Source organism: Empidonax traillii, unplaced genomic scaffold (assembly GCF_003031625.1).
Source record: "Empidonax traillii isolate 1590-97213 ecotype Southwest subspecies unplaced genomic scaffold, ASM303162v1 scaffold11:size2795301, whole genome shotgun sequence".
NCBI classification, from domain to species: domain Eukaryota; kingdom Metazoa; phylum Chordata; class Aves; order Passeriformes; family Tyrannidae; genus Empidonax; species Empidonax traillii.
In genome coordinates, this window is record NW_020955204.1 from 1,354,440 (window position 1) to 1,379,374 (window position 24,935).

Consider the following 24,935-nt stretch of genomic DNA (forward strand, 5'->3'; position numbering starts at 1 on the left):
CCAGAGTGACGTGCACAAAGTAAATCGGCTGGTGACTTAGCAGGGTGTCCTGGTGGTCTGGGTGCCCAGCCCGTGGTTTCTTTTGCAGATTCCCATTATCGTTTCCGGTGCTGGTCCCCTCCTTCAGTATGCACAGCTTTGTGCCTCACAAGATAGGACACGTTACTTAAAGGGTGGCCAGTCCCACAGCCCAGCTCTCTAACCCAAACTCCCACAGAAGCCGCAGAGTTTTTCTCCAGCACAAAAGGACCTGGTGCAGGGATAACTACTGGGCACAGTGCTGCCTTAGGCAGGGCAATACACAGCATCTCCCCAGGACAGCAGCCCCAGGGAGGAGGCAATGAACCTGGTGTGGCAGATACAGAGCACAGACAGGGATTCCCAGGGCTAGTAAGTGTCTGCACCTCCCAAAGCAAAGTCAAGAAAGCCTCAGGCTTTCAGCAACAGGCAGTGATCACAGAAGGATGGGAGTCACACGCCTCCCTCCAGCCCACGGCAGGGATCAGGAAGGGTATCCCCCTGCTTCTGGCAGAAGTGGTGAACCTCAGTGCTGGAAGACCACAAGTTTGTCCTGCTCTCCTAAACTATCCCAGGGCAAAGTGACTGAGAACTGGGGGTCCTGGCAAGGTGCAGGCTGACTCCCCACACCACTGTCCTCTGCAACCTGAGAATTCCTGCTGCCACCCCCATGCCACACGGACTGGCAGAATGCAGAATTGGTGACTGGAAATATATCCCTGGCGGGGAAATCCCAGAGAAGCAACAGCCAGGCACCACCGAGCGCCACAGTGGCTCTGTTTTGCAGAGCCCCTGCCTCAGCCCCAGGAACCGCTTGTAGCCTCATGGGCTTGCTCTAGGCACCAGCAGCAAACAACACTCAGAAGAAGCAAGGTTGAGGGTCTTGGGGATGACTCTGGGGTCTGCTCCCCCCTGCCTTTCCCTGTGGTACGCAGTGCCATATCTACAAACTAAGGGATGGCTCCCCCCGCCCCAGGCCCCTTCCCATCCCCCACCCAGCACAAACAAAAGCAGCAAACGAGGGGACAAGAAAGAAGAAGCAGAGAAGAGAAGGGGAGCGCGTGGGGAGAAGCCCCCATGACCTGATCCGGAGCGGCGCGGGGGTCCTGCAGGTGCCGAGCGGGTGTCGGTGGCCGCGCAGCAGCAGTGGGCCAGCCCTCCCCTACTGGGCCAGCCCTCCCCTACCAAGTCCTAGTTTGGAGAGCGAGTGCTTGGCTTCTCCCTCCGCTCCTCCCCGCGCTGAAACCCTGACAGCGCTCGTTAAAATAACCAACTGCACTTCCTCTCAGAGCAGCCCCACAGCCGGCTCGCCCCCAGCCGCAGGCACGGGGACCAGAAAGGGACCAAAAAGAGAGGGGTCCCCCGGTGCCCTGCTGCCCTCCAAACATTCCGCTGCAGCTCGAGGATGGCACTGCCTCCCTGGGAGCGGCAGGAGGAGAACAAGAGGAAGAACCCGCCTAAGAGGCAATTCTCTCCCACCTCCCTGGGACCTGGATAAAGGCTTTTCCACAGCTGATGAGACCCAAGACCCCTGCCATGGAGAGCCTGCCTTCGTGCACAGGAGGTAACTTGCTCCTGAGTTATAGACAGTCTTTGCTCCAGGCAGGCTCCACAGACATCTCAGGAGCTTTTTGTCTCCCCTTGTTGCTAAAACTCTCCATGGGACCCTCTCGTAACCAGGCTGGGGACTTCCCCATCATGCTTCACCACTCTCCGGGTCCCCCAGCTGTCCCTAGGGACCTGCTCCCAGCCAAACACAACCCAGCTCCCTTTTGGGGCCACAAAACCCATGTCCGCTTTGGTCTTTGTACAGAGGGGAGGGAGGGTCATGCCACAGGCCAGCTCACTCCAGTATGCGTCATCAATTATTGTTATTTTGGTCATTTACCCAGCGATGGGAACTGATAGACACACACACACACACACACACACACACACACACACACACACACACGGCTGTAGCGAGTGAGTCAGCCCGAGTGGCTGCAGCTCGGACCTCGTCCTTTCACACCCTGCCCCCTCCCGCCCGCTCCTTCCCCTTGCCTACATGTCACGGCTAAAATTAGGCAGGGAGTTCTCTGTGTGTAGGAACGTGCATGTATTTGGACCATGCCCAGTGCTCCTTCAGGCCTGGAGAGAGACTACAGTAACAGGATCACAACAAAACGTCATGGAGGCTGCAGCCAGTGTGGCAAAGGCGGCCAGCTGCCTTCCCCAGTGGGTGTCTTGAAAGCAGTTCACAGGAAACCATTAACCAGAGGGGAGCCAGGCCTGAAGCTGAGCTACCACCACTGCTGCCACCTCCGTCACAGCAGAAGGACTGAGTGGTCTTTGCGAAGCACGGGGGGACAGGGGTAGGCGAGGACACATAAGCACCACCAGAGCTGCTGTGGGGATTGCATTCAGCCCTTTTCTCACAATGCCAGAGGTGAAAGGGAGCTGGAGATACCCAGGGCAGGCAGGAGATTTTTGTGCCTGCTCAGTCCTCTCTCCCCTCAAACCTGGCAGCTGATGAAGGACAGAGGGCCCTTTCCCTGCACTGGGTATCTACACATCCTTTGGACTTGCTGTTTCACTGCCAGGAAAGAGCCAGCTGCCATTAGCAGTCAATCAGGTCCCAGCATCCTCGAAGCCTCAGGGTGGCCACACTGCCAGCTGCAGAAGGGCCCCTAGGAACAGGCCCCTGTCCATCATTAAGATCCACTTACTGGGACCGCCAGGATGTTTTATCAAAGGGGAAATTAAAAATGTGCTATAACTAATCAATCATTCAGAACAAAGTAGCCTGGTAAGAGATACATCCAGTTCCTCCCCAGCCCCATCTCCAGCCAAGGAAGCTTACAGAATCACAGAATGGTGTGGGTTGGAAGACAGTTTAAAGGGCATCTCATTCCAACACCCTGCCACAGGCAAGGACACCTTCCGCTAGATCAGGTTGCTCAAAGCCTCATCTAACCTGGCCTTGAACACTTCCAGGAAGGGTTCAAGCTTCCAGCTTGTCTCCAACTGCCCTGTGCCCACCCTGCTCTCCCTGTTCCCCATGGTCTGTGCACAGCAGATACCCCTGCTGACATTACCTGCTTCTCCTCACCCCCACCATAGTCCTACCACCTCCCTCCTGGGCTGGCAGGATCTGGACTTGCAAATGGAAACAGCCTGGAGAGGTGACCATAGAGGATTCTAGCTGGCCCCAAAATCCCTTCCCAGTCAACCAGACCAGCAAGAGACCAGGTCAGTAATTCTCCAAGTCCCTTTCCCTGGAGGCAGTGGGAGTAGGAAGCCTATGAGCCCATTCCTCAAGCCAGCCATGCAAACCTTTTTGTTGCTATTCTCCTCCTTCCCCCATGACTTACATAAGCCTTCAACCTACAAACACGCACATGGGAGAATGGGTCATGACAGAGACCTTTGTCTCCCTGTGATGTTGTCACAGGTTTCAGTCTGCTGTGTTCAAGCAGAAACCACTGCTCCTAGCTGAGAGGCTCCCCAGGCCCACGCAGCCCTGAGCAAGACTTTCCAAGTGAGGAGACCCTGGTCCCACGCACCTGAAACCACACCACAAGAGGCAGCCCCTGCAGGTGTCTGGAAGGGGCAGAACTGCTCAGCATCCCTGAGAAACCTGGTCCCCAGTGATCTCTCCATACCACAAAGCCTGAGACAGGAAAGACACCTCCCAAGCCTTCATTGTGACCCTGTGACTAAGCAAAGTACATGCAGACTTGCCACACAAATGGCATTTGTTGGTTTAACTGTGAACTTTTTACTGATATCAAGTCTAACCTTTAGTTTCACTTTTTCACCTTGCGACAGTGACTGTCTTTTTATTCTGCACCTCACATCAAAATTAAAGTAATTCCTTTTAACAATGTTAAATCTATAATTTTTTTGTTTTTCTGAATGTCAGCTTGTCTGTCTGCTACAAATGGGAGGGCAGGAGGAAAAGTTGATTTTTTTTTCTCCTCCACCCTTTCTTTTCTAAATGCCCTCAGCATGTCTGCTTTTATGTGCTTCCCTTTCTTCTCTCAACTTAATATCCCCATCCCTGCTAGCTTCTGCAGCAACCATTGTCCTTCAGAGAGGAGATCCCAGGTGAGGAGGCGATGCTGATGCAGAAAGTAGACCACTGACCCCTCCTGGAATGGACTAATCCTAACCTTTAACACACGGCTGCCTTGCTTCGCTCCCTGAGTTTCTCTGCTCCTCCTCCCATGCCCACAGAGCAGCACCAGGTGCTCTGGAGACCTCCAGTGAGGGGGGAGCAACCCAGGCTCCAGTTGCAGAGGTTGTGTGGTTGCCACTGTGTGACTCTGTGTGCTACCAGGACACGCAGCCTGTTCAGCGGGGAGCTGGCTAACAGCTGCCTTGGCTGGAGGCTTGCCTCTGAGCATCAGCCAGCCCGCGGCAGCAGCTGACCACTTAAAGCCATCAAGCTCACCAGCCACTTCAGCCGTGGCAGCACAAAAAAACCCTCCAGGCAGATGCCTTGCCAAGCCCTTCCTTGCAGAAGAGAGGAAAGCAAAAACAGGAGCAAGGAGTCAAGTGACCCTGCAGAGAGGACATGTCACAATACCCAGCTGAAGCCAGCTGCAGGGAAAGGGATAGAGCTGCACAACAGAGCAACAAAGAGCTCTGAGGAGCGACCGTGCCCTCTGGTGTTCAACCCAAGGCTCTCTGGACCTCTCCAAAACCCCTCCGCCTCCCCTCTGCAGAGCACTAACTGGCCACACTGCCTCTTGCTCCCAACACCTCCAACCACTCCCAAGCAGCCCTGGGACACAAGTCTTTTGTGTCTACAAGGTCAGGCAGACTGAGTAGCAAAGTCAGAAAGGCCCGGGATGCCATGCAGACAGGGTGATACCCAGAGAAACTGTATAGCAGAAGCCATTAAGCAGCAGTCCTCACCAACAATCTTCTACTGCAGCACTTGCATATGTGCAGCCAAACCTTGACCGGGCTGATGTGCTGCTCTGCAAAGACCATGGCATAGGGAGCCTGGGAATGGACCTGGGACTTGTCTCTACCTGCCCATCTCCTCGGGAGCACGTATGAGTGAGGTGTTGGCTAGCTCAGGAATTGGTTCCCACATAGCAACTACGTCCCAGCAATGGTGATGGTCTCCCAGGCCCTGGTTTTCCACCATTCCTGGCAGTCACAGCCCTATCAAACTTCAGGCTGCTTCAGCCATTTTACTAAACCACCTTCAGTGCTGTCACCTTAGGTCTTCCAAGCACTCAGCATGCACTGGGTATAGGTGCTCATGCCCACAATGGCTAGGACATAGAGGAGAAAGTCCTCAACTGACCTTCAATCCAAACACCAGCAAAACAGGAGCTGAAATGTTAATCGATGAAAGTCCAGCCGTGAGCTGCCCTTTAGAACATGTTTAGTGACACAGGCAGCAGGCAGGCAGCCTGGCTTGCAGTGGCCTTTGTTAGTACAGACACAAGAGGGTGAGGCAGGGTGAGATGGGGGTGGCAGGGAGGAGAGCTCTTGTGAAGAAACACTGCAGCAGCTGCTGGAACTGCACAGCCTGTGCAAGCCAATAAAAATACCACATACTTATATACTGCTGGCCAGTGCTTTATCCTCCCGATGGATCCCCATCAGGCAGGCTGGCTGCCCTGAAGACAAGGGAAGACACCTTTGTGGAGCAGGTGGAGTCTAAGGACACAAAGAGACTGGTCAGCAAGCGCTCCCCAGGAACGTGCCTGGCTACCTGTCCCACAGCACTATCAGTTTTGCTGCCCCAAAGCCATCCCTCCACCACACATGCTCTCCCCTTGCCTCAGCATTTGCAGATCCCAGAAGCTCCAATGGCACTTGTGCCCCCGTCCCTGCTGTCAGCCATAGAGGTCAGTGCAGGCAACATGCTCATGGAGCTGGAGTAAGCGAGACCATTTTTCCTTACGAGCCAGTCAGCAAACATCAAGCACTACACTCCTGCTTCTGGGATACTAATCCAGTTCAGAGTTCCTCTGGGAGTAACCTCTAGCCCAACCCAGCTGGCTGCAAGAGGGTACATGACTCGGGGACCAGGGCTAGGTTGGCACAAAGAGGAAGCCCTCCTTCCCTTCCTCATCCCCTTTGCTGGCCTGGCTCCTAGGAGCCTTCATTCATCTCAACCGCTGGGTCCAGGCATGGATTTGAATTTCAAATAAATCACAAAGGCACTCTCCAAGCCTTGCACGGAGAAGCATTGTTTGGCCAGGGCAGAGCAGCTCACCCGCCCTCAACCCTCTGGCTAGGCACAGGCACCAAGCCCTAGGAGCCCTGACCCACCACAAGCCAGGGGGCTGGGGAGCAAAGCTCTTTGTGACCCAGAGCAGATGGAAAGCACTTTTTTGAGACCCCTCTGATACCTGCTCCCACCACATCTGCTTCCTCACTTGTTCAAGCAACAAGAAAACCTGTGGGTGGGTAACATTGCTCTAGCCCAGGTGGGGGATTCTCAGCAGCAGGCTGTGCTGGAGCATCTCCCGGCCCTACGCCAAGCTGTTACCCTGCCAGGAGCTGCACTGCGGAGCAGGATACCTCCTTCCACGCACCCTGGCAGCTCTCACAGGACAGGAGCCCCGTAGCTTCTTAATCCTGCCATCTGCCAGCCTCCAACGGGTGCAAAATCCCTGGAGAAAACACTCCTCCCCCTCACCCCCCGCCACATTTCAGCAGCAGTAGCTGCCATGCACCTGCTGCCAGAGTGCCCCACGCCATGTTCCCTTGCGTGGTGACCTCAGGCTTGGGCGGTAAGAGGCTTAGTGCTGGATCAGAGAGGCTCCTGGCCAGGGCCAGGGTGTCAAGGCAGGATGAGATACAAATAATCTGACCGAGTGATAAATTTCCCATGGAGGGGCCAGCATGTGGCCAGCTGCACAGCCCCTGCTCCCTCTCTGGGATGGCTACAGGCCATGTCTGGAGGCTGGAAGCTCAGGAGACTTAGCTGTCTTCCGTACTTCTGCCCCGTGACTCTCTATCCTCGTCCTGTTGTTAAGTCCTGTCCCAGAGTGAAGGTGGGACCCTCCATGGCAAGGGGGGAGCAGGCAGCAAGGAGTTTCCCCACTCTCTGGCTGCAGATCCACACCTGGGCTGCCAACGGCAAGCGAGGGACGGGCTGTTCCGGCACCCACACTTCCTGTGGAAGCCAAGCTGCATCAAAATGAGAGGAAAACCCTCTGCGAGAAGGTTCTGTGTTAGTTGCCCTAACTTCCTGGACCAGCCAGCCAGTGGGGACATGTGACTCTCCGCAAAGCCATAGCATGTGTTGGAGCCATGGCTGTTCCAGCCCCGCAAAGAGCCGAGATGCAGCTGGCACACAGGGAAAGGGAGATGGTGTGAGCAGAGTGATGGAAAGTGTGAACACCAAGCTCTTGCCTGTTGGTGCTGGGTGGGATTTTCATGCCTCTCTGGCTGGGTGCCCCTCTGTGGGGCTGAGACTGCAGCCTGCCACGAGCTGGCATCCTGCAGTACTGCCGGGGCAGCCCTCTCAGAGCAGGGCTTCCCACACCAGTGTCACGTACCTACCACCCTGCACCCACATCTTGGGCAGCAACCCCCATCTCCCCAGAGACAGGTCCCCAGCTCTCAGAGCTGGGCAGGGCTTCTCCCAGATGGGGCATGCTTAGCTCATTTCCCTAGGCCCTGAACCACTGGGAAAGGCTGACAGCCATGAGATGGGCAAAGCTCAGGCAGGTTGTTTCCAGGTGTGGGAGCAGTGGTCACAGGTAGAAACTGGAACTGGCAGTCTAACCCAGACAGCACAACCTGCCCGGCAGGCAGGGCTGAGACAGGAGGCCCATTAACTCTTACTGTCTGGGACAGCAAGGACTGGGAAGAGATCCTCTCAATTCCTCATCCTGGCACAATAAGGAAGAGTTTCTTCTGGGGGAAGACCTCACAGTTAACTACAAAACTAACACCCCCAGGTATCAATCCCTAAAACGAAGGCAGTAGGAGAACAGTACTGGGTCTAACACTCACATCCAGTGTGGACAGGAGGACTCCATCCCCTCTGGGCACTGGCCTGGCCAGCGCAGCCTCCTTGCTTGCCTTGGCAGAGCTTCACTCTCCACTTGGTGTCCTGATGGGGAAGAGAAGAAAGCCTCCCAGCTCTCAGAGAGACTGCAGCTGCTGCCAGGTCTGCAAGTTGCACCAGAAACACAGGCTATTACTTTTGTAATACTGGAGAGCTGGTCCAGGGAAAGCTCTCAAATTCAGGATCACAAAGACAGAGCCACTTATTCCTCCAGAGCCTGGTGCCAGCTCAAGAACCAGCAGGACAGGTTTCTCCTATTTCCCCATCTTCTCCATGACCCCAAGTCAGACCTGCACCAGAGTCCCTACTTCTAAAGTCTCCAGCAGAAGCCATTCACCTCCTGCAAGCCCCCATCTCTTCCAAAAAAGACTGTTTATGGTCCCAAGGGTCAAGGATCCTCAGCCTGCAGCCCTAGCTCTGCTCTTGAGCTCAGCATCTCAAAGTCAGCACTGGTTTAAAGAACCAGCAAGCAAGCAAATGAGTGGCTGAGAGCTTCAGCAGCTTCAGCTCACAGACTCACCTGAGATCCACCAACAGCAGAGCTGCAAGTTCAGTTTAAAGGCTTTGCCAAGTCTCTGGGGAGACTATCTGCTCCCCAGGCATGGCACGATGACGAGTGAAAGAAATCCTACCCTGTATCTCCCACCACCTGCCAGAGCTCAGGTTGCCTTTCGTGACAGCATCACCCCCACAGCAGTGGGCTGGCCTCCCCTTTCGAGCATCTCCTCAGTCTCCAAGAGGACCCAAACAAACAAACAGCTCCAGACTCTCCCTGCTTGCACTACTCATGGCTTTGCTTCTCCTCTCTCAACACTGTCTTCTTGCAAAGACCTATGCCTGCTTCCCAGTGCCCGACTCTCTTCCCATTGTTTTCGCTCAAAGTAGGAAAGAGGTCTGTCATCCTTCCTCCTCTCAGCCCCTTGAGGAGATTACAGGGTTTCCTGGAAAGGATGGTCCAACTCCTAAGAAGATTAGTGGAAGGTGTCCCTGCCTGTGGCAGGGGGGCTTGGAACTGGATGATCTTAAAAGTCCCTTGCAACGTAAACCGTTCTATGATTAAAGGTCCTGACACCTTCTCCAGTGCAGGCATATGTTACTGTGGCAGCCCCTCCTCTGCTCTGCTTTTGGGAGGGCAGCAGAGCTGCCAGGCGGTGCCAGAACCTGGCAAGACAAGGCAGGTGGTAGGTAGGGACCACAGCAGGGAGGATCCGAGCCTCTGGAAGCAGCCAGACCCACCACACTCTGATCCTTCCCTGCCCTATTCCACAGCCTCACCATGAGCTGGCAGCTGCCCCAGCCTGACTCTGCTGGGAAGCTGCGTTGGCTGCCAACAGGCACAGCTGCTCAGGGTGCCTAGTGCTTTACTTTTTTCCCCCCAGTGAGCAAAGAGTCCCTGAGTTGCCCCACAGGAGGTCAGGCCCTGAGCAGAGATCACAGAGCAAACACGGCAGCGGAAACAGCTCTCCCAGCACATCCCATCTGCCCTGCAAACAAGCCCAAGTGTCACTGCATGAGACAACTGGGGATTCCCGCAGGTGACACTGGCCTGAGCCAAACTAAATGCTACCCATCACCTGTGAACAGGACAGGGAGCAGAGGCTGGAGGGTTTCAGAGCTAAAGACAAAATCTGCATGCATGGAGGAGGAGTAGGAAGATGATTGCTCAACAGCTAGCTGGCAGCAAGGTAAGTTGTGAAAAAGCCTATCCCGAGGCAAGCACTGCTCTCAGCCTGCTAGCATGCAGAGCACAAACTTCAAGCTCCTCACCATGTTTGGTCTTCCCCCAGGGTGCCTGGTGCTTACCCCACTACACAGTCCCTCTACCGCACCTGCACAGGGGAAAGCAGACCCACAGGCCAGCAAGTTTGAGGGTACCCCCACATGGCAGGGATGGGGAAGGCTGCACTGCTGTCCCAGTGGCACATCATCCCCAGCTTTCATACAGGCGCAAGCATCAAGCTGCAAGAAAGACAGTGACAAGCAACGCCCCAGAAACATGTAGGCGGGTGCTCGGCTCAGTTTCTTGAGTGCCGTTTAGCCACAGGCTGTGCCACCCACAGACCTTCCCTGGGGAAATGGCAGGCACCCCCAGGCTCACGTGCAGGCTCCAGCACCAAGACTGCCAAAGGGCCACAGCCAAAATGTCAGTCCCATGCTCTCTGCTGGACAACCATCTGCCAATCTGCCCCGCTGGTAGCTACACTCCCTGCTTATGCTGTCACAGTAGATTCAGCCATTACACATACCTCCTTTGAAGCGGGAAAGTGTTACAGACCCTGAAGCCACAGGAAAGACCCATTTCAGCATCCCACCTCTCCGGTATGGGGGAGAGCAATAAACAGGCTTTGTTCCCAGCACCCACACTCCTTCCCCAGTTCCCCCCTGGAAAGGGTAAACTGTGCTGTTCACTCACAGCGCAAGAAATGGGGCACCTAGAAAGGCAATTTAATCCTAACCACCTATTATCTGATCAGCCCCAATCTCTTTATCAGCCCAATTAAAAGAATTACCCATCCATGGCCCGGATGCATGTATTGTGCTCTTGTCTCTGTCAGCTCTAGAGCCAATTACTCCACCCTCCTGTAAGGCAATTACAAGGTACAGAAATAAGCCTGCTTGCAAAACATGGGACTAATGTACCACCAGAGGCCAGAGCCTGGGGGCTCACTCCTCTGTTGCTTCAAATCCCCTCAGGGCTCATCTGCCCTGGGAATGAGACAGGCTCTTTTGCCATTTTGTGGACCTCTGCCTCTCATGGCCATGCCTCCCAGTGTTGATGCAGACAGAGCCAAGCAGTGTATGCCCACCTCAGGAGACTTCTCTCCTTGAAGCCAGGGCTCTCCAGAGACCCACCGCTGCGAGGGAGCAAGCTCCTGCCCATTGCCAAAGCTTCCTCTAGACCCAGCTACATATGCTCTAGGTAAAGCTTAGAATAGAAAGGGGTACAAAATTCCTCACTGATGGCTGTTGGAAGACATTTGGGGGTTAGTGGCTGGTTGTACTTCTTGACAAAAGAAAGTGCAGCACAGCCTTCCCCAGTAATTCCCTCAGAGGAGGTGAAGAAACTTCAAGCCATCCTCTGCTCCAGTGCTCAGGTGGGCATGAATTCAGTGCGATGCAGCCAATTATCCTGCATGACTTCTCATCAAGTCTGCCTCCCACAGGCACGCGTGGGACCCCCTTTAATCTCAGAGGTCCATGAGAATCTCTCCTCACTACCCTGCTGCTTTGGGTGCTGCATTCATCACCCTGAGCTAGAAGGAACTGGGTCCCTCCATCAGCAGCAGCAGAAGAGCAAGACAAGTATCCATGCATCAAACAACCCAGTGGGCATTTCCAGCCATCCTGGAGGGCCTGCTGCCTCCTCCAGCTCAGCACCTCCTGCCTGTCCCACTTTGCTTCTCCCCCATGTGTCCACGCTGCCAAAGGTTGTCCACATGTGGAGAACTCCCCCTCAGCTCTGATATACATTGTGGTAACGGCAGCATGAACCCCTGGGAGGCAGAAAGAGATGCCAGGCAGTACTGGGGACAGGCCAGAGACTGCCAACAGCTCTGAAACCAGTTCAGAGGAGAACACTGCTCTGCCGTGGAGTGACCCTGCAAGCCACTCCCAGTTCCAGCTTGGTTGTGGAGGTTGAAATTGGGGCCTTTCCCCTCCATTCAGTGCCTGTGACAACACCCAGATGCACTGCATCCTGCTTCAGCTGTTCCCGCAAGCTTGTCACAGGGCCACCAAAATGGCTCAGAGCAGGAGTTACCAGATACAAGGAGATGATGAAATAACGGGGGTGATTTGGCCTGCAGAAGAGAAATTCAAGGGAGAATATTAATACCATCTTCAGCAACCTGATGGGAAGGTACAGAGAAGACTGATGCTGCCCAGAGGTGCACAGTGACAACCTGAGAGAGAAGAGACAGACGCTGTAACAAGGGAAACTGAGTAGCTACTAGACGAAAAAAATTCCCAAGGGACTGAACCATGGGAGCAGGTGTCCACAGAAGCTGTGGTCTCTCCACGCTGGTGACATTCAAAACTCAAGATCAGCAGTCTGATCAAATTTGACCCTGCTTTAAGGCGGTAGAGCAGACCAGGTGATCTCCAGAGGTCCCTTCAGGTTATTCAGTGTTTTCACAGATTGGCAGGGGCACCCCTTTGCTTACACGGTCCAAGAATCCCCCAAATCCCACGAGGCCAACAGTGAGGCTGAGGGAGGCGCAAGGAGCCCAGCTGGCTCTGGGAAGGAAGCACGCGAAGCCGGCAGAACGGGACCAGCACAGCCGTCGCCCGGCGCGGCAGGACTACCAACCAGGCGAAACACAGGACGGGCGTGCGGGGATGGAGACAGACGGGTCTGGGCGAGGGGAAGAGAATCACCCGGAGATGAGGCTCCGACTCCACGGGGAGGACAGCGGGCGCAGCGAGAGCGACATTCCTCAACTTCTCATTGCTCGTGTTAAGAGCTCCAAAGGAGGAAAACGCAACCTCGTCCCGCTCCATCCCCTCACCGTGCGCCGCATCCCCCGTGTGCGCTCGGCCGGGCCTGGTGCGGCGGCTGCTCACGGCAGTCCGGCGGCGGGAGGCTCGCCAGGAGCCGGTGCTCCACCGCCTCCGTTCCGGATGCTTCAGCCGCCCGCAGCCAGTCCTTGTCCGAGAGCTTGGCCCCCTCCGGCCCCGCTCCGCCAGGTGCCGGGGCGCGGGACAGGCGCCACCCGGAGCCCGCCCGCCCGGCGGCACCCGCGGCCCCGCCGCTCGCCCCGCCCGGTGCTCACCTGCGTCCGAAGAGTTTGAGGCCGGTGAAGCGCTTGTTGCTGTGCCGGCGGCCCAGCGGAGCCGGCGGCGGCAGCCCCCACTCGGGCTCGGCGCCGCCCGACGCCCCGGAGGAGGCGGCCGTAGCGGCGGCGGTCTCAGAGGAGGCGGCGGAGAGCGAACCGCCGGGCGGCGGGGGCCGAGCCGCCTCCATGGCCGGGCTCGGGGCTCGGCGCCGCCGCCACCGCGGTGCCGCGCCAAGGGAGGGCGGCGGGGGCGGGCGGGGGCGCGGCCGGCCCGGCTCCCGCCCCGCCGGGGCCGCGGGAGGGCGCCCGGGCAGGAAGTGCAGCCGCGCACCGGCGGTCACGCCGCCAGCGCCGCCTGCCGGGAGCAGGGCTGGCGGCCGGGCCCGTCCCCGTGCCCGTGGCTCCGCGCCCGGCGCCGCCAGCTCAGGAAACCGCGTGTCGGCCCCGCCGCCGCCCCGCGCTCGGGAAAAGGCTTGGCGGCAGAAGCGGAGCCTCCCTCCGTCTCCGCCTCCCATTGTTCACCACCGGACGGGGGGGACGGAGCCAACAGCTCCGCCACTGCCCTCTCCGGAGACCAGGAGCCATCCCCGGCCTTGCTCTTACTCAGCCTGGCGAGCCCCTGCCCCTCTTCTCTCTGAGCCCATTGGCCGTCCGGCCGCCGGCTCGGTGGGCAAGGGCAAGGGCAAGGGCAAGGGCTGGTCTGCTTGGCATGGCCGCCAAGTCTAGGCAAGCAGCAGCTCTCCCAGCCCTCCTTTGCATGGAAAATGTGCCGGCCGCAATGGCAGCTTCACCGCTTCCCAGGGGTGTGGACCCAGGCTGAAAGCCAGGGCTGCAGTAGCTGCCTGGGCAGGGCCCTGTCTGCCTGTCCCACGGTGCTTCTGCTAACCCTTAATACCCTGGGGCAGGTCCCGCTGGCAACTTCTAGCACCAGGCCTTCCTAAGGGTGCTGGTGAGGATGGGAGCACACTTTCCAGCTCCCCAGGAGTCTGACGGCCCAGGCAAAGTCCCACTAGCCCCGTGTGCTCATAGACTGGGCGTCAAAAGCACCCACACGTCTCTCTGACATCCCGGCTGGGAGGTTGTGCTGCGCAAGCCCAGCGCTGGCACCAGCAGAGGAGGAGGGGATTGCTGGCGAGGCACGGGGCAAGCACAGGAAGCCTTTCCCCCAACCCCCGAAGCACGGGCTGTCAGCACCAGCCACAGCACCTCAGTCCCCCAAGAATTAGAGGAAGGCGGTAGAGCCTAGCTTGGTGGGTACCTCGTATCTACGTCCCCCGGAGGGCTCTGGGGAACGTCCCAGGAGCGATGCCGCCACATCTGCCGCACCACGAGCTGATGCACTCAGGCAGCCCGGGGTTCACTCTCGCTCTTCCTCCCCCGGCAGCTGCTTTCCGGAGTCATCCCGAGGGCAGGTCCCTGGCAGTGCTCCGCCGCCCGGCCGCCTGCCTGGGGCCTCGGCTTTGTTTGCACCCTCCACCTGGTTCCTCTCTCTGCACTTCCTGGAAGTGTGAGGGCGGCTGTCATCGCAGCCGACTGCGCTCCACTCTTCCCACAGCGCCGGCCACCTCCTCTGCTGGGTCCTCTCCACTGAAGCCTTACGCGCACCCTCAGCAAGCAGGAGCACGCCCTGGCACGCTGGGCTGTGCGCCGAGGAGCCGCACCTCCCTTGCTGGGTTGCTCTTTGAATGCCCCCAGACTTGAGACAGCCCACTCTGCCAAAGCTGCCCCAGCACCACCATGCAAACTGGGCCGTGGCAATGGCAAGTCCTCCGGCCACCCACCCTGTGCCGTGCACAACCCTGCATGGCACCACAGTACTCACAACGCCTGGGTCTGTGCATCCTCTCTGTGCGGTGGGTCTGAAAACACCCTCCAGCCATGAGGATCTGCTCGCTTTGCACTGGAGCTTATGGAAAAAACACCTGAGTAAACCAGGGATGGGCACTGTGGAAAGTAGAACCATCCAGGAGGCTCCCAACCAACCTTCAGAGAGGGAAGAGATGGCCTGACATTCATCATCCGTCCCCCAGTCTGAGGGGACACAGCATGAGCCTGCACGCCCGGCCTGTCCCCACCTGCAAAAACTCTGGCTCTTCACAACCAGATGCTACTTGGTCTACTCTGGCTCCAGGACAGCTTCGGATCATCAAGGGGGTTTGTGGACAGCTTCGGTGGCCAGAGAAAAGCACACAAGCAAAGCTGGTCTTGGCAGCCTGCACAGATGGTATTTCTAAAGGGGCACATGGTCTTGCTTTAACCACCATCATCAAAGGAAAAAAAAGAAACATCAGCAGCCCTTGATCTCACTGGGAAAGCTCTGAAACTGAACACCATCTGTACTAATTAGTGTGCAGAGAGAGGAAAAGGCAGGTCCTGGATGCCTAACTCCAGCTCAGAGATCGGGGAGGGGAGAGGTGTCGTTATCATGGAAAGGGTTCGTCATCCCCACTGCTTTGCATGCTGTGATGGGTTAGGTTGCTCCCCGCCTGCAGACTTTTCCCCTTTATGTTCTGTTCTCTGTCTCATGGCATTGACGTCTAGTTCTCTTACCCAGGAGCACCTGGGCTTGGTGAGGCTGTCAGAGAAGTAACACGCCCTGCCCTGGGACTTGCACCATCCTCTCTGTGCTGTGTCTGTGTGTCCTTCCACAGTTCTGTCGCTTGGGCTTGGTGCAAAACTGTGGAGGATCCCCTAAAAAGCCCAGTTCTGGCTGTTCTTGGGACAAGGGTCACTGTGCTGGATGATTTTGTGAACCAGCACCCTCGTCTCTGCGCTAGTTGTGCAGCCCCTGGTACAGAAAAGATTAAACTGTCTGCTTCACCCAAACTCACCAGGATACCTGCCTGTGGGATTTATTGTGAACTGGGGTCAAGGGGTGGCCAAGGGAAGGAATGTCCCTCGGTTCAGAGATCCCAGCTCTCCCCATGCTGGAGTGTTTGGATGCAGTCTGGCATTGCCCCTAATGTAACCTCCTGGCTGGCCTGCTCTCGGAGAGTCCCACCCCACAGCCTCTCTGCATGCCCCCACTGCGTGGAGAGCTGCAGCTGTGGCTATGGGAACAATCAGGGGAGACTAACTTGGTGTTGTCTTCTGCCTCTGAGCTAACCTGGCTTGCCTGATGTGGAAAAACCACAGCAGGAGAGAGGACAGAAGCAGCCCCTCTGGCAGCAGCAGGGTCTTGGGTCAGCTTAAATCAGTGTCTGGTCTTAATAGCACTTCCCTCCGACCGTGCCAGCCATCTCCTTTCCCCAGCTGCTCAGAAGGATGCAGAGAGAGATGTCTCTGTCAGAGCGGAGCAGGCTAGGCTTGCTGGAAATGAATGGGAATTTGATTATGCTGCTCTGCAGAGCCAGACTAACATGATTAAAAGGCCAGCAGGCAGGACTTAAAGGAAGGAGATCCCCTCTCTGTCCCTTTCTCCCTGCAGAAGGAGAAGGCTCTCCTTTCTGTCCTCCCCAGCCCCTGCCCTGCCCAGACTGTTCTGGGACTTCACAAGTACCCGGAATCCAGGCAGATCTGAAGGCAGACAGAAGAGAAGACAGCAGAGAGCTGCAACCAGCTTCCCCCGGGCCCCTCAGCACTCCTATCTCCCCCTCTCCAGTAGCCCCTGCCAGCTCTCCCCTCTGTCCTGCCTGCCCTCTGACCAAGCTCCCTTGCTACTTACATTACAAAGTAGCCCCCTCTGCTCCACTCTCCGGGTTATATTTAGCTCTCTGGCACAGAACAGCCTGTGAGATGCGTTAGCTGTGTCCTATCTGCCAGCCTGGGGACTGTGCTGAGCAGCCGAGGTGCCCCACATCTCCCTAGTAGGGATGGGAGCTGGCAATTGACACCCCTCTTTGCTCTGCAGGGGCTAACACTAAGCTGGAGGGCACAGAGGGACACAGGACCCCCTCTTCCTGCTGCCAGAGATGCCCAGCCCATGCCATGAGGAGCCCTGTGTGGCATGGGTTGGTCCAGATTCTACCTCTGGAGGTGGCTGAGAGCAGAAGGGCTCTTGTCTGACACCTTGCACATCTATGGGGTAGGGGATGTGCAGCATAGCCTGTGGGGAGCCCATGCAGGAACTTTTGCGTGCTTGTGGTTTCCTTTCTAGGTAAACACCCCTCTGGCCTGGGTTGCTGGGAGCAGTGGTAGACAAAGGATACCGCTGTAAGCATCACCCTGAAAGGAGCTGAGAAAGTGAGGAAATTGAAAGCGAGCTCAGAACTGCTCAGGAGAGGTTGGAGGGTGCTTCAGCGGCCCACCAGCACCTGTCCTGAGCCTCCCTGGACCCAGGTCACAGGGTTTTCCCTACAGCAAAGTTCTTCCAGCCTCTAACTCGCCTTAGTGCCACCAGAGCTGCCTCATTCTCAAGCTAGAGATGATCCTGCCCCACCACGAAACCTTGGTGGAGACACTCAAGGGAAGGAGGACCTGACTTTGGACTCCCCTTGGCAGAAGTGACTCTCCAGGGAGTGAAGCACAAAGCCCTGGTGCTTGCTCTGGGTTTGCTGCAGTGACAGAGGGCATTGGGTCCTTCTGGCGTTGCAGAGGCACCTCCCTACTGGGAAAATTGTCCCAGAATGTGCAAATCTGGTGCACAAGCCAGCATCATTAATAAGTTTGGCACGAAACTGCTACTCAAAGTCCTAAATATAACCTGAGTACTGAGCTCTCTTCCACCCGCCCAAGGCGCCTCCGTACACCGTGGTAGCTATTTATGGAAGGAACTTTATTTCCATGGGATTAATATCATTTCTGCTCATTTCAAAACCTTTATATAGCAGCTTATGCCGCCTGCCCCTTGTGATGACTAATGGGTCCCAGCAGGAGCAGGCAGGTTGGCAGCAAGAGGGCTGGGGCCTCCAACCTTCTCTTGACATTGAGGACACCTGTAATGCCCGTGGGCCACAGAGGAGCTCCTCCAAACTCTATACCAGGGTTCAGTAAGTGTTTCCAGATCCAGACAGCACAGTGAAGGGATTTCTGTCAGCCCCCCAGGGCTTCTCATGCTGCAGGAGGGGCACCTGATCGAAAGTTGCCCAGATGCAAACCTCCATGGGTTTCACAGGACAGCACAAGCAGATCTTCCCCCCAGACTCTTCATCTCCCAGTTCTCCTTCCCTTCACTTGGCTGCCCAAAGCACAGGGTGGAGGAAGCAGCTCATACCAAGCACCATCTCCTCCTTCGCTGCTGGCCTGAAGATAGCTGCAGCATTCCCTCCAACCCCCCAGAATCCTCTCTTCTGCAAAGCCTGCACTGAGTGGAGCAAAGTCTCTTGCAAAGACACCCCTGGTGAGGGTTGAGTAGAACAGAGGTGCTTTATGTAAGGGCAGCACAGGATGGAGCGTGTCAACAGAGCCAGCTGCTTTGGGCGGCTGGGGTGGGATGGGTAGCATGTAAATAATCACCAACAACCTTAGACAATTCTGGAGCAAATTCAGGCTGATCAAATTAGGTTGCAATATGGTTCTTTCCTCCCCTGGGGAGGCTGGAAAATTGCAGCTGGCCAATCCATTCGCAAAACTGTGCACATCTGGAGGAAGACAGCTAAGAGAAGAAAAGCGTTCTCTGCCCCCTCTGCTTGGCATGGTAATTCCTCATCCTCAGTAGCATGAGGGCAGAGCCTCAGTGAGCAGCTCTGGGTACAGAATGAGAACCAGGAGAGCTGTGTCTTGCCCCAGCTCATGGCAAGGCTCAGGGAAGCAGGGCACCTCAGGGAGGTCTCTGCCACCCCAGCTCCTGCTCATCACCCACAGCAGGAATAACAAGTGCTGGAGATGAGTCAGCTCAGGGGCCCCTCCTGCTCTGCAGGCATTAATACAGTTTCCTATTAGTTCCCATTACTGCAGTATTAGAGAGCAATTTCCTCACAGCTTGCACCGCAGCCCTTGCAAGGGGGAAAAAGGGCTGCTGTACACATGGGAGTGCAGATGGGGGTGACCGATAGCTCTTGCCCAAAATCTGCCTCCCCGGAGGAACTCTGCACCCCAGAGTCCCGGACTAGAGGCAGGAGAGCCCATCCAGCCTTTGTCCCCCATGGGAGTGAGCATGGCACCAAGATCCTCCATGTCAGTTTTCCACCTGCTTGTAAACTACGTGGTGCTTGCTAAGCATGGCATGACATGGTGACAGGGAGCTCAGAACAACACAGAGACATCCCTAGGCCAAGCCAGCTCAGGAGAATGGTAAGGAGGCAGCTTCTGCCTTCTCCCCACTACTCAGTCCCAGACCCTCACAGCAACCCAGGGTCAGTCCTGCAAGCGCTCACATTTACTCTGGGCAGGTACAGGATTGAAGGAGTTCTCCTCAATTACACTTGAAAGCCATTCTGCTAAGATTGGGGGTAGTAAATAGTAGAAGGGCTCAAATGCCCTTCTAGTGAAAAAAAGGGGAGGGTGGGATTCTGGACCTTTCTCACTGTGACGGAGTAGAGCTGAGGTCCTGGAGATGCTGACCAAGCAGGATTTATGACATTATGGTTGGAATTTATGACATTATGGAATTGGGAATAGGAGCTCACCTGAGTATCACCAGGCAGTGGCTCCCACAAGCTGTAAGCTCTCTGAGGGCTATGAAACCTACTCTTTGCCTCCACCAGCTTTGCTTGGCTATAGCAGAGGTGGGTAAGCAGAGCAGTCCCGGCAGAAGACTCACACTGGAAGGCAGGACAGATCTCCTCTTGCTGCAAGGTGTCCCCAAACAGCACATTTATAGCCTAAGTCCTAATCTCAGGCCCTTCATCTTTGTATCACTGCTCAGTTTCCCCAGGTGGGATCAAGGTTTCTGGACCTGGGAATCAAGTAAGGGGACATTTGCCTTGGGGAAGAGGAGGAAGAGGAGAACAGGTGCTATGAGAAGTCCCTTGTATTCAATGCACTGAACAACAAAAAGCTGGTGCTGCAGAGAAAGAGGAAAACTTCCAGCCCATGGCCCCATGACAGAGCTCATGGGAGGCTCTTGGGCACAGACTGCTCCTGGAAGGCATCACAGCACCAGGATGGGAAGGGGGAGTTGGGTAGAAGGAAAAAAAGGGGACCTGCAGAAGTGACAATGGGACTGCCACTGCAGAGGGGGTTGTTGCATAGGTGGGTGCCTTGTCTTTGTGCTGAGATTGTTTCTGGTGGGAAGATGCTGGTGGTCAGTGGGAAGAGCCAAACCTGATCCCGTAGGAGGGAATTGCCCCAGGAACAGGGCACTCCTTTGCCCCAGCCCAGCCTTGACACTTGGGGACCCAGGTGTTCTTACCTGTAAGAGACTTGCTTTCTGATGGCCAAGTGCAGGAACTGCTCCTCCACCTCTGCCACAGCCACTGCCCCTCTCATCTCCTCCCAAGCCGGATCCATACTGCGGAGGCCCAAGCGCTGTGCTCGCCCAGAGCTCTCTGCATCTGCTGCTCCTTGGAGATTTGCTGTGGCCCCCCTGGCCACCTCAGCATCATTCCTGGCAGGGGAGAAGTCTCTCCAGCTCCCGGGACCTTCAGCCATGCTGAAGCGAGATGTCTCTCTAGGCAAGGAGTCCTCCAGAACTTCCTGGGCAGCCTGGTCTTGCCCCACAGAGTCCCACAGTGCTGTTCCGCTTTGCCTCCCCAGGGCCGTGGGACAATCCCAGCAGAGGCTTAACTCCCCGAGGAAGCACAAGCAAGAGAAAAAGCAGCGTCCAACTTTTTGCAGTGGTATTTATCAGTCTCTTGATAGTAGCTTGGGCAGCTCAGACACAGCAGTTCAGCCTCTCTGCTGCCCTGCCACTCCGAAGCGGAGGAATATCTGAGAGAAACACCGAGACGCTGGTGCCACTCCTCGGAGGTGCCGGCACTGAGGGCAGCAGGGAGGGAGTGGGAAACACAGCGCTCGCCGGCGAAGGGATCTTAGGAGAGAGCACGGTCCAGGGATGGCGATGCTGGCAGGAAGCGAAAGAGAGCTTGGGTTGCCTTCTGCGAGGGTCCCTTGCCAGGCACGTCCCTCAGCGTCCCCAGCAGCAGCAGCCGAGCAGGAGCAGCAGGCTGAGATAGGCAGCGAGGAAGGTGCCTGTGCACTGCAGCAGCTCGCAAAAGACAAAGCAGAAAGTGAGCATGAGTGTGTGGTGTGTGCTGTGTGCGTGGGGAGGGGGCTGCGGGGAGCTGCACAGAGCAGGCAGCCTCGTGTCACCTTAGAGACACTCGAAACTGGCACTTAACCCTTTGGAGTCTGGGGAGGCAGAGGAGGGTGACCACTCAGCCACCCCTCTCTGCTTGCAGTCCAGCTGGCATCTGCCTACCTACGAGGGCTGCTCAGGGTGCTGGGTCTCAGCCACTCGTCTTAACCGGACCTGCTGTCAGGTGAAGCCAGGCAGCCTGGAAAACTGCATGACAGCTGCCCCAGCAGAGCAAAGTACCTGTGGTTGTGTCCAGTTATCCAACATGGATGAGATCTGCCCCGGGACAGGGTCCCTGGCAATGGGCAGTGGTACTCAACCAAGCAGAGGTATGGCTGTAGCATGGCCTCCCTCCTCCCAGCTGGCTCAGCTCCTTGCCACTTAGGAGGCCACATTATCCCTGATTTTTTGTAATTCAAGACAATTTTTTCTCCAGTCTTGGCATCCAGAGGTAGAAAGGCCCTTCTGTTCTCTGCCCATATCCATCAGGAGAATTGCATCGTCTGTTTGTCCTGGACTGGGACTGGACTTTGTGACCCCTGCCTCAGCCTTGCCCACCCTGGTGCTGTGGATGCCAGCTGGGGTGAGAAATCCCTGCAGAGTTCCCGTATGTGCCTGATGTGTTCTGCCCCTGAGTCACATGCTGAGGCTTTACCTGCTAGGCACTGGAAAATTTGAACTTCAGGTCTGTAAGAGCTAGCCCCTTGCATCATGACAAGGCCTGACAGTCATGAATTACACCAAGAACACATTGCTATCATCCCTAATTCCAGTGTCATCCCATGAACGTCTGGCATGACTGGAGCTGGAACCTGTCCTCAACATGCTCTGACTGTTGTATTACCTTGGGAGTTGACAGGAGCAGCTCATTCGTCTTGCCAGCACTATCCATCAACTCCATGTGGCCCTGTGGCATCTCTGCTGCAGGGTGCGGTGGCACAGCACATTCCCATGCCATTCCTGACCTCAACCTTGGGAGCAGCAGGGGCTGGAGAAGGGCTATGACTTTCCCTGGGAACCACAGCCCACTGGCACCTTCAGTTCAAGTTACCTAACCTTTGTCTGGTCCTAAATGTAACTATGCCATCTCCCCTTGTCTATTCCTGCTGGGGAATTTGTGCCTCCCAGGGGCACGGCAGCCCCCGAGCCCACTCCTCCACAGAACGTGACTGGCAGGGAGCCCTGCACCCTCCTTGCTGTGTGACTCAGCCCCTGCAGCCCCCACAGAGCTTTTGTTCCCCATTAAAGCTGGAGTGCTGTTGGCTGAACCCTCCCTAATGAGCACAGCTGGCCCTGGGGAAGCGGCTTCACCCTCGCTTGCTGGGACAGACCTGCCCGGGGAGCTTGCCAGTCCTCCCTGCATGGATGCATGGCCCTGCTCCATGTCCTCTTGCTACCCGCAGGCACTGCAGAGGCTGGTAGCAGACTGGAAAGGGAGAAGCAGAGGGTGCCCGGCTGGTGCAGAGGGACCTGTGGCACCTCAGTTCTTCTCACTACCCATGGGGCAATGCCTCCCTCCCTGCCCTGGAGCTGTCTCTGGCCTGGGGGTGCCCCTGTTGTCATGGACTTATGAGAGCCACTTTCACCTGTGCTGGCCAGGCTGCCAGGGCAGGACAGAGCTGGGCTGCCCAGAGGACCTACTGGGGATGCAGGTCCAGTCCTGTGCTCAAGAGATTTTGGCTAACATCTGTCTCGTCCCTTATGGTTAAAGGCCACCAAGCCGAGGAAGGTGATGGATGCAATTTGAAAGCTGGGGGAGAGCAGGGTCCAGACTTCCAGGCTGGAAGGAATGGAGAGCATTTCTCACTGCATCAGAGCATCTCTGGTGGATGTGTTGGTGCCATAGGAAAGGAACTTCAGGGTGAAAAGCAGAGGCCCTTATTGCAGGAAATTTCCCAAGAGCCAGACACAGCAGAGCTCTGGGGTCACAGCACCTTTGGTCAAGGCAGAGAAAGGGGCTGGACAGTGGGTACCTCCTGCCTTCCCAGGGGACCTAATCCTGTGCTATAGAAACCTTCTCTGCAGGGAGGAGCTACCCCTTTCTACCCACATGCCAAACTGTACAGCTGTCACACAGGCAGGGCAGGCCAGATTTTGTGTGTCTGAAGGAGACATCGCAGGATATGCCTGCATGAGGGGATATAAAGGATTGCTCAGGCTTCTGCATCTTTCTCTGCCCACCTGTCTCAGCAGGACAGGACGTTTCACATGTCTATCACAAATAGGGTCACTCTTCACTTGAAGCTCCCTGAGGATCTGGGAAGAGCAGGCAGATGCTGCCTGGGGACGATGTGGCTGGGCACTTGTGTTGGGTCAGTCCTGTCCTCCTGGCACCCAAGGTACCCTTCAGCTGAGCCAGGTCACCTGTTTACATGGCACTCACCTGCTTACCTGGGGCACAGGCAAGAGGGCGCCTCTCCTGTGCCCTGGATAGGGGTTTCCTTCTGGGTTGGCACACGGAACAGTGCAAGGGTATATCAATATTACCGTACAGACCCCATCCTTGTTTTTGCAGGCACAGGCAGGGCATGAGATTTCTAGGAAGCAGCTTTTCTAGTGAGTATAGTTCTGGAAAGGTACAGTCTCTTCCCTTGGGCAGAAGAAGAGGAACTTCCACCCTGCTCACCTCTAAGCCCCTTTTCAGCCACCAGGTTAGAAAATCAACACAGATTTGTTGAGGCAGGCTGGGTCAGTGTCCATCCAGGTGCCATTGCTGTTAACAAGCCCTCAGTACCTGTGGGATATCAGGAGGTGTGACCACCACATTCTCCCCAGAAAGTGTCCAAAGCCCAGGCTCCTTGCCAGGCAGTGGGACCAAAACCTGCTGATCATATGATGGATCCATGTGAGTGCTAGCACACTCCCAAATGGGAACAGCAAGAGGGACCGTGCCAGGCTTGGAGAGTGGGGATGCTCTCCTGAGATCCCTAACAAGATGTGTCCTTCAGTAACGAACAAAACATCCCCACCAGGCTGCTGCTACGCACTGCCAGTGACCCGCTTGGCAGCACTGATCCTCAAAAACCAATTATTTTCTCTTTCTTTTTTTTTTTTTTTTTCTCCTTTTTTCAATTGGCCTGGTAACAGAGAACAGTCAGGAATAATTTGTCTCTGAAAAATGAAGTCCGTGTTCCATTAGTGTTCCTTTGCTCAGGGCTTGTAAGTGTCGAGAGTGCAGAGGCTTCCTAGAAGTGTGACCCTACATGGGCAAAAGCCCATCTTGGCATGGCAAAGCTTGACTGGGGGCACTTGGAGCAGACCAAGCGCAACTGAATGAGGCTGAAGGTGACTTGTAAAGAAGGTGACTCTTGCTTTGCTTTCTCTCGTTCTGCTCTAATTAGCTGCTGTAGCCAAATTGGTAGGTGTGCTTGGCTGGCTGCATTTCAAGAGGCATAGCGGGGATCAAAAGATCCTAATGTGCCTGCTTTGAGTAGCTCAGAGTTATCTAGTAGACTACAGAATGAGGAGGATTTGTCAAGATGAAGGGAAATTTTCTCCTGACGGAATGGGGTTCTGATTGCTCTGGCTGCATCAGTGATGAGGTGCCAAGGCCTGAGAACTCATCATTTTAAGAATTTCCCTCTTGCACCTGTTTTCCAGTGTGCATGAAGGGTGCATGCCAGAATCTCCCTGGAAGGCAATTCCTACAGAGCTGTGTGAAGTTTCACAAGGGTGAGCAAAGCAGGAGCCCCTCCCTCGGATGAAATCTGGTGAGTGCAGAGAGCAGCCCCACCCCACAGTGGGGGAAGGTGCATCATACTGACGCAGGGATAGGAGACTGCTTTTGGACGAGGTGTCACAGGAAAAACATCAAAACTACTTCTGGCCTGGGACACAAACTACAGGGCAAGGCCGAGCATCTCCTTGCCTAGTGGGTGTGCAGGGGAAGGGAGTTCTGCAGGAGTCTGCAAACCCCACATCAGTCTAACTTGCCATGGATCCCACATCAAAGCCCCTCTCGGCAGTACAGACCCCGGCCAAGGAAAGAGAGCTGCTC

At 56.1% G+C, this 24,935-nt stretch overlaps 1 protein-coding gene across 2 annotated transcripts in view; it reads right to left on the minus strand.

Moving 5' to 3' along the window:
* DGKZ (diacylglycerol kinase zeta) overlaps positions 1 to 20,784 on the minus strand; it is a 53,679-nt gene extending 32,895 nt beyond the window's left edge. The window contains exon 1 of one of the 2 annotated variants that reach the window (XM_027887104.1): positions 20,054 to 20,784. In XM_027887104.1, coding sequence (XP_027742905.1) covers positions 20,054 to 20,292 — 239 coding nt within the window. In that variant the 5' untranslated portion in view covers positions 20,293 to 20,784. Of the gene's footprint in view, positions 1 to 12,819; positions 13,038 to 20,053 lie in introns of those variants that run through there. The other variant, XM_027887112.1, reaches the window with a different exon arrangement.
* Positions 20,785 to 24,935: the final 4,151 nt, after the last annotated feature.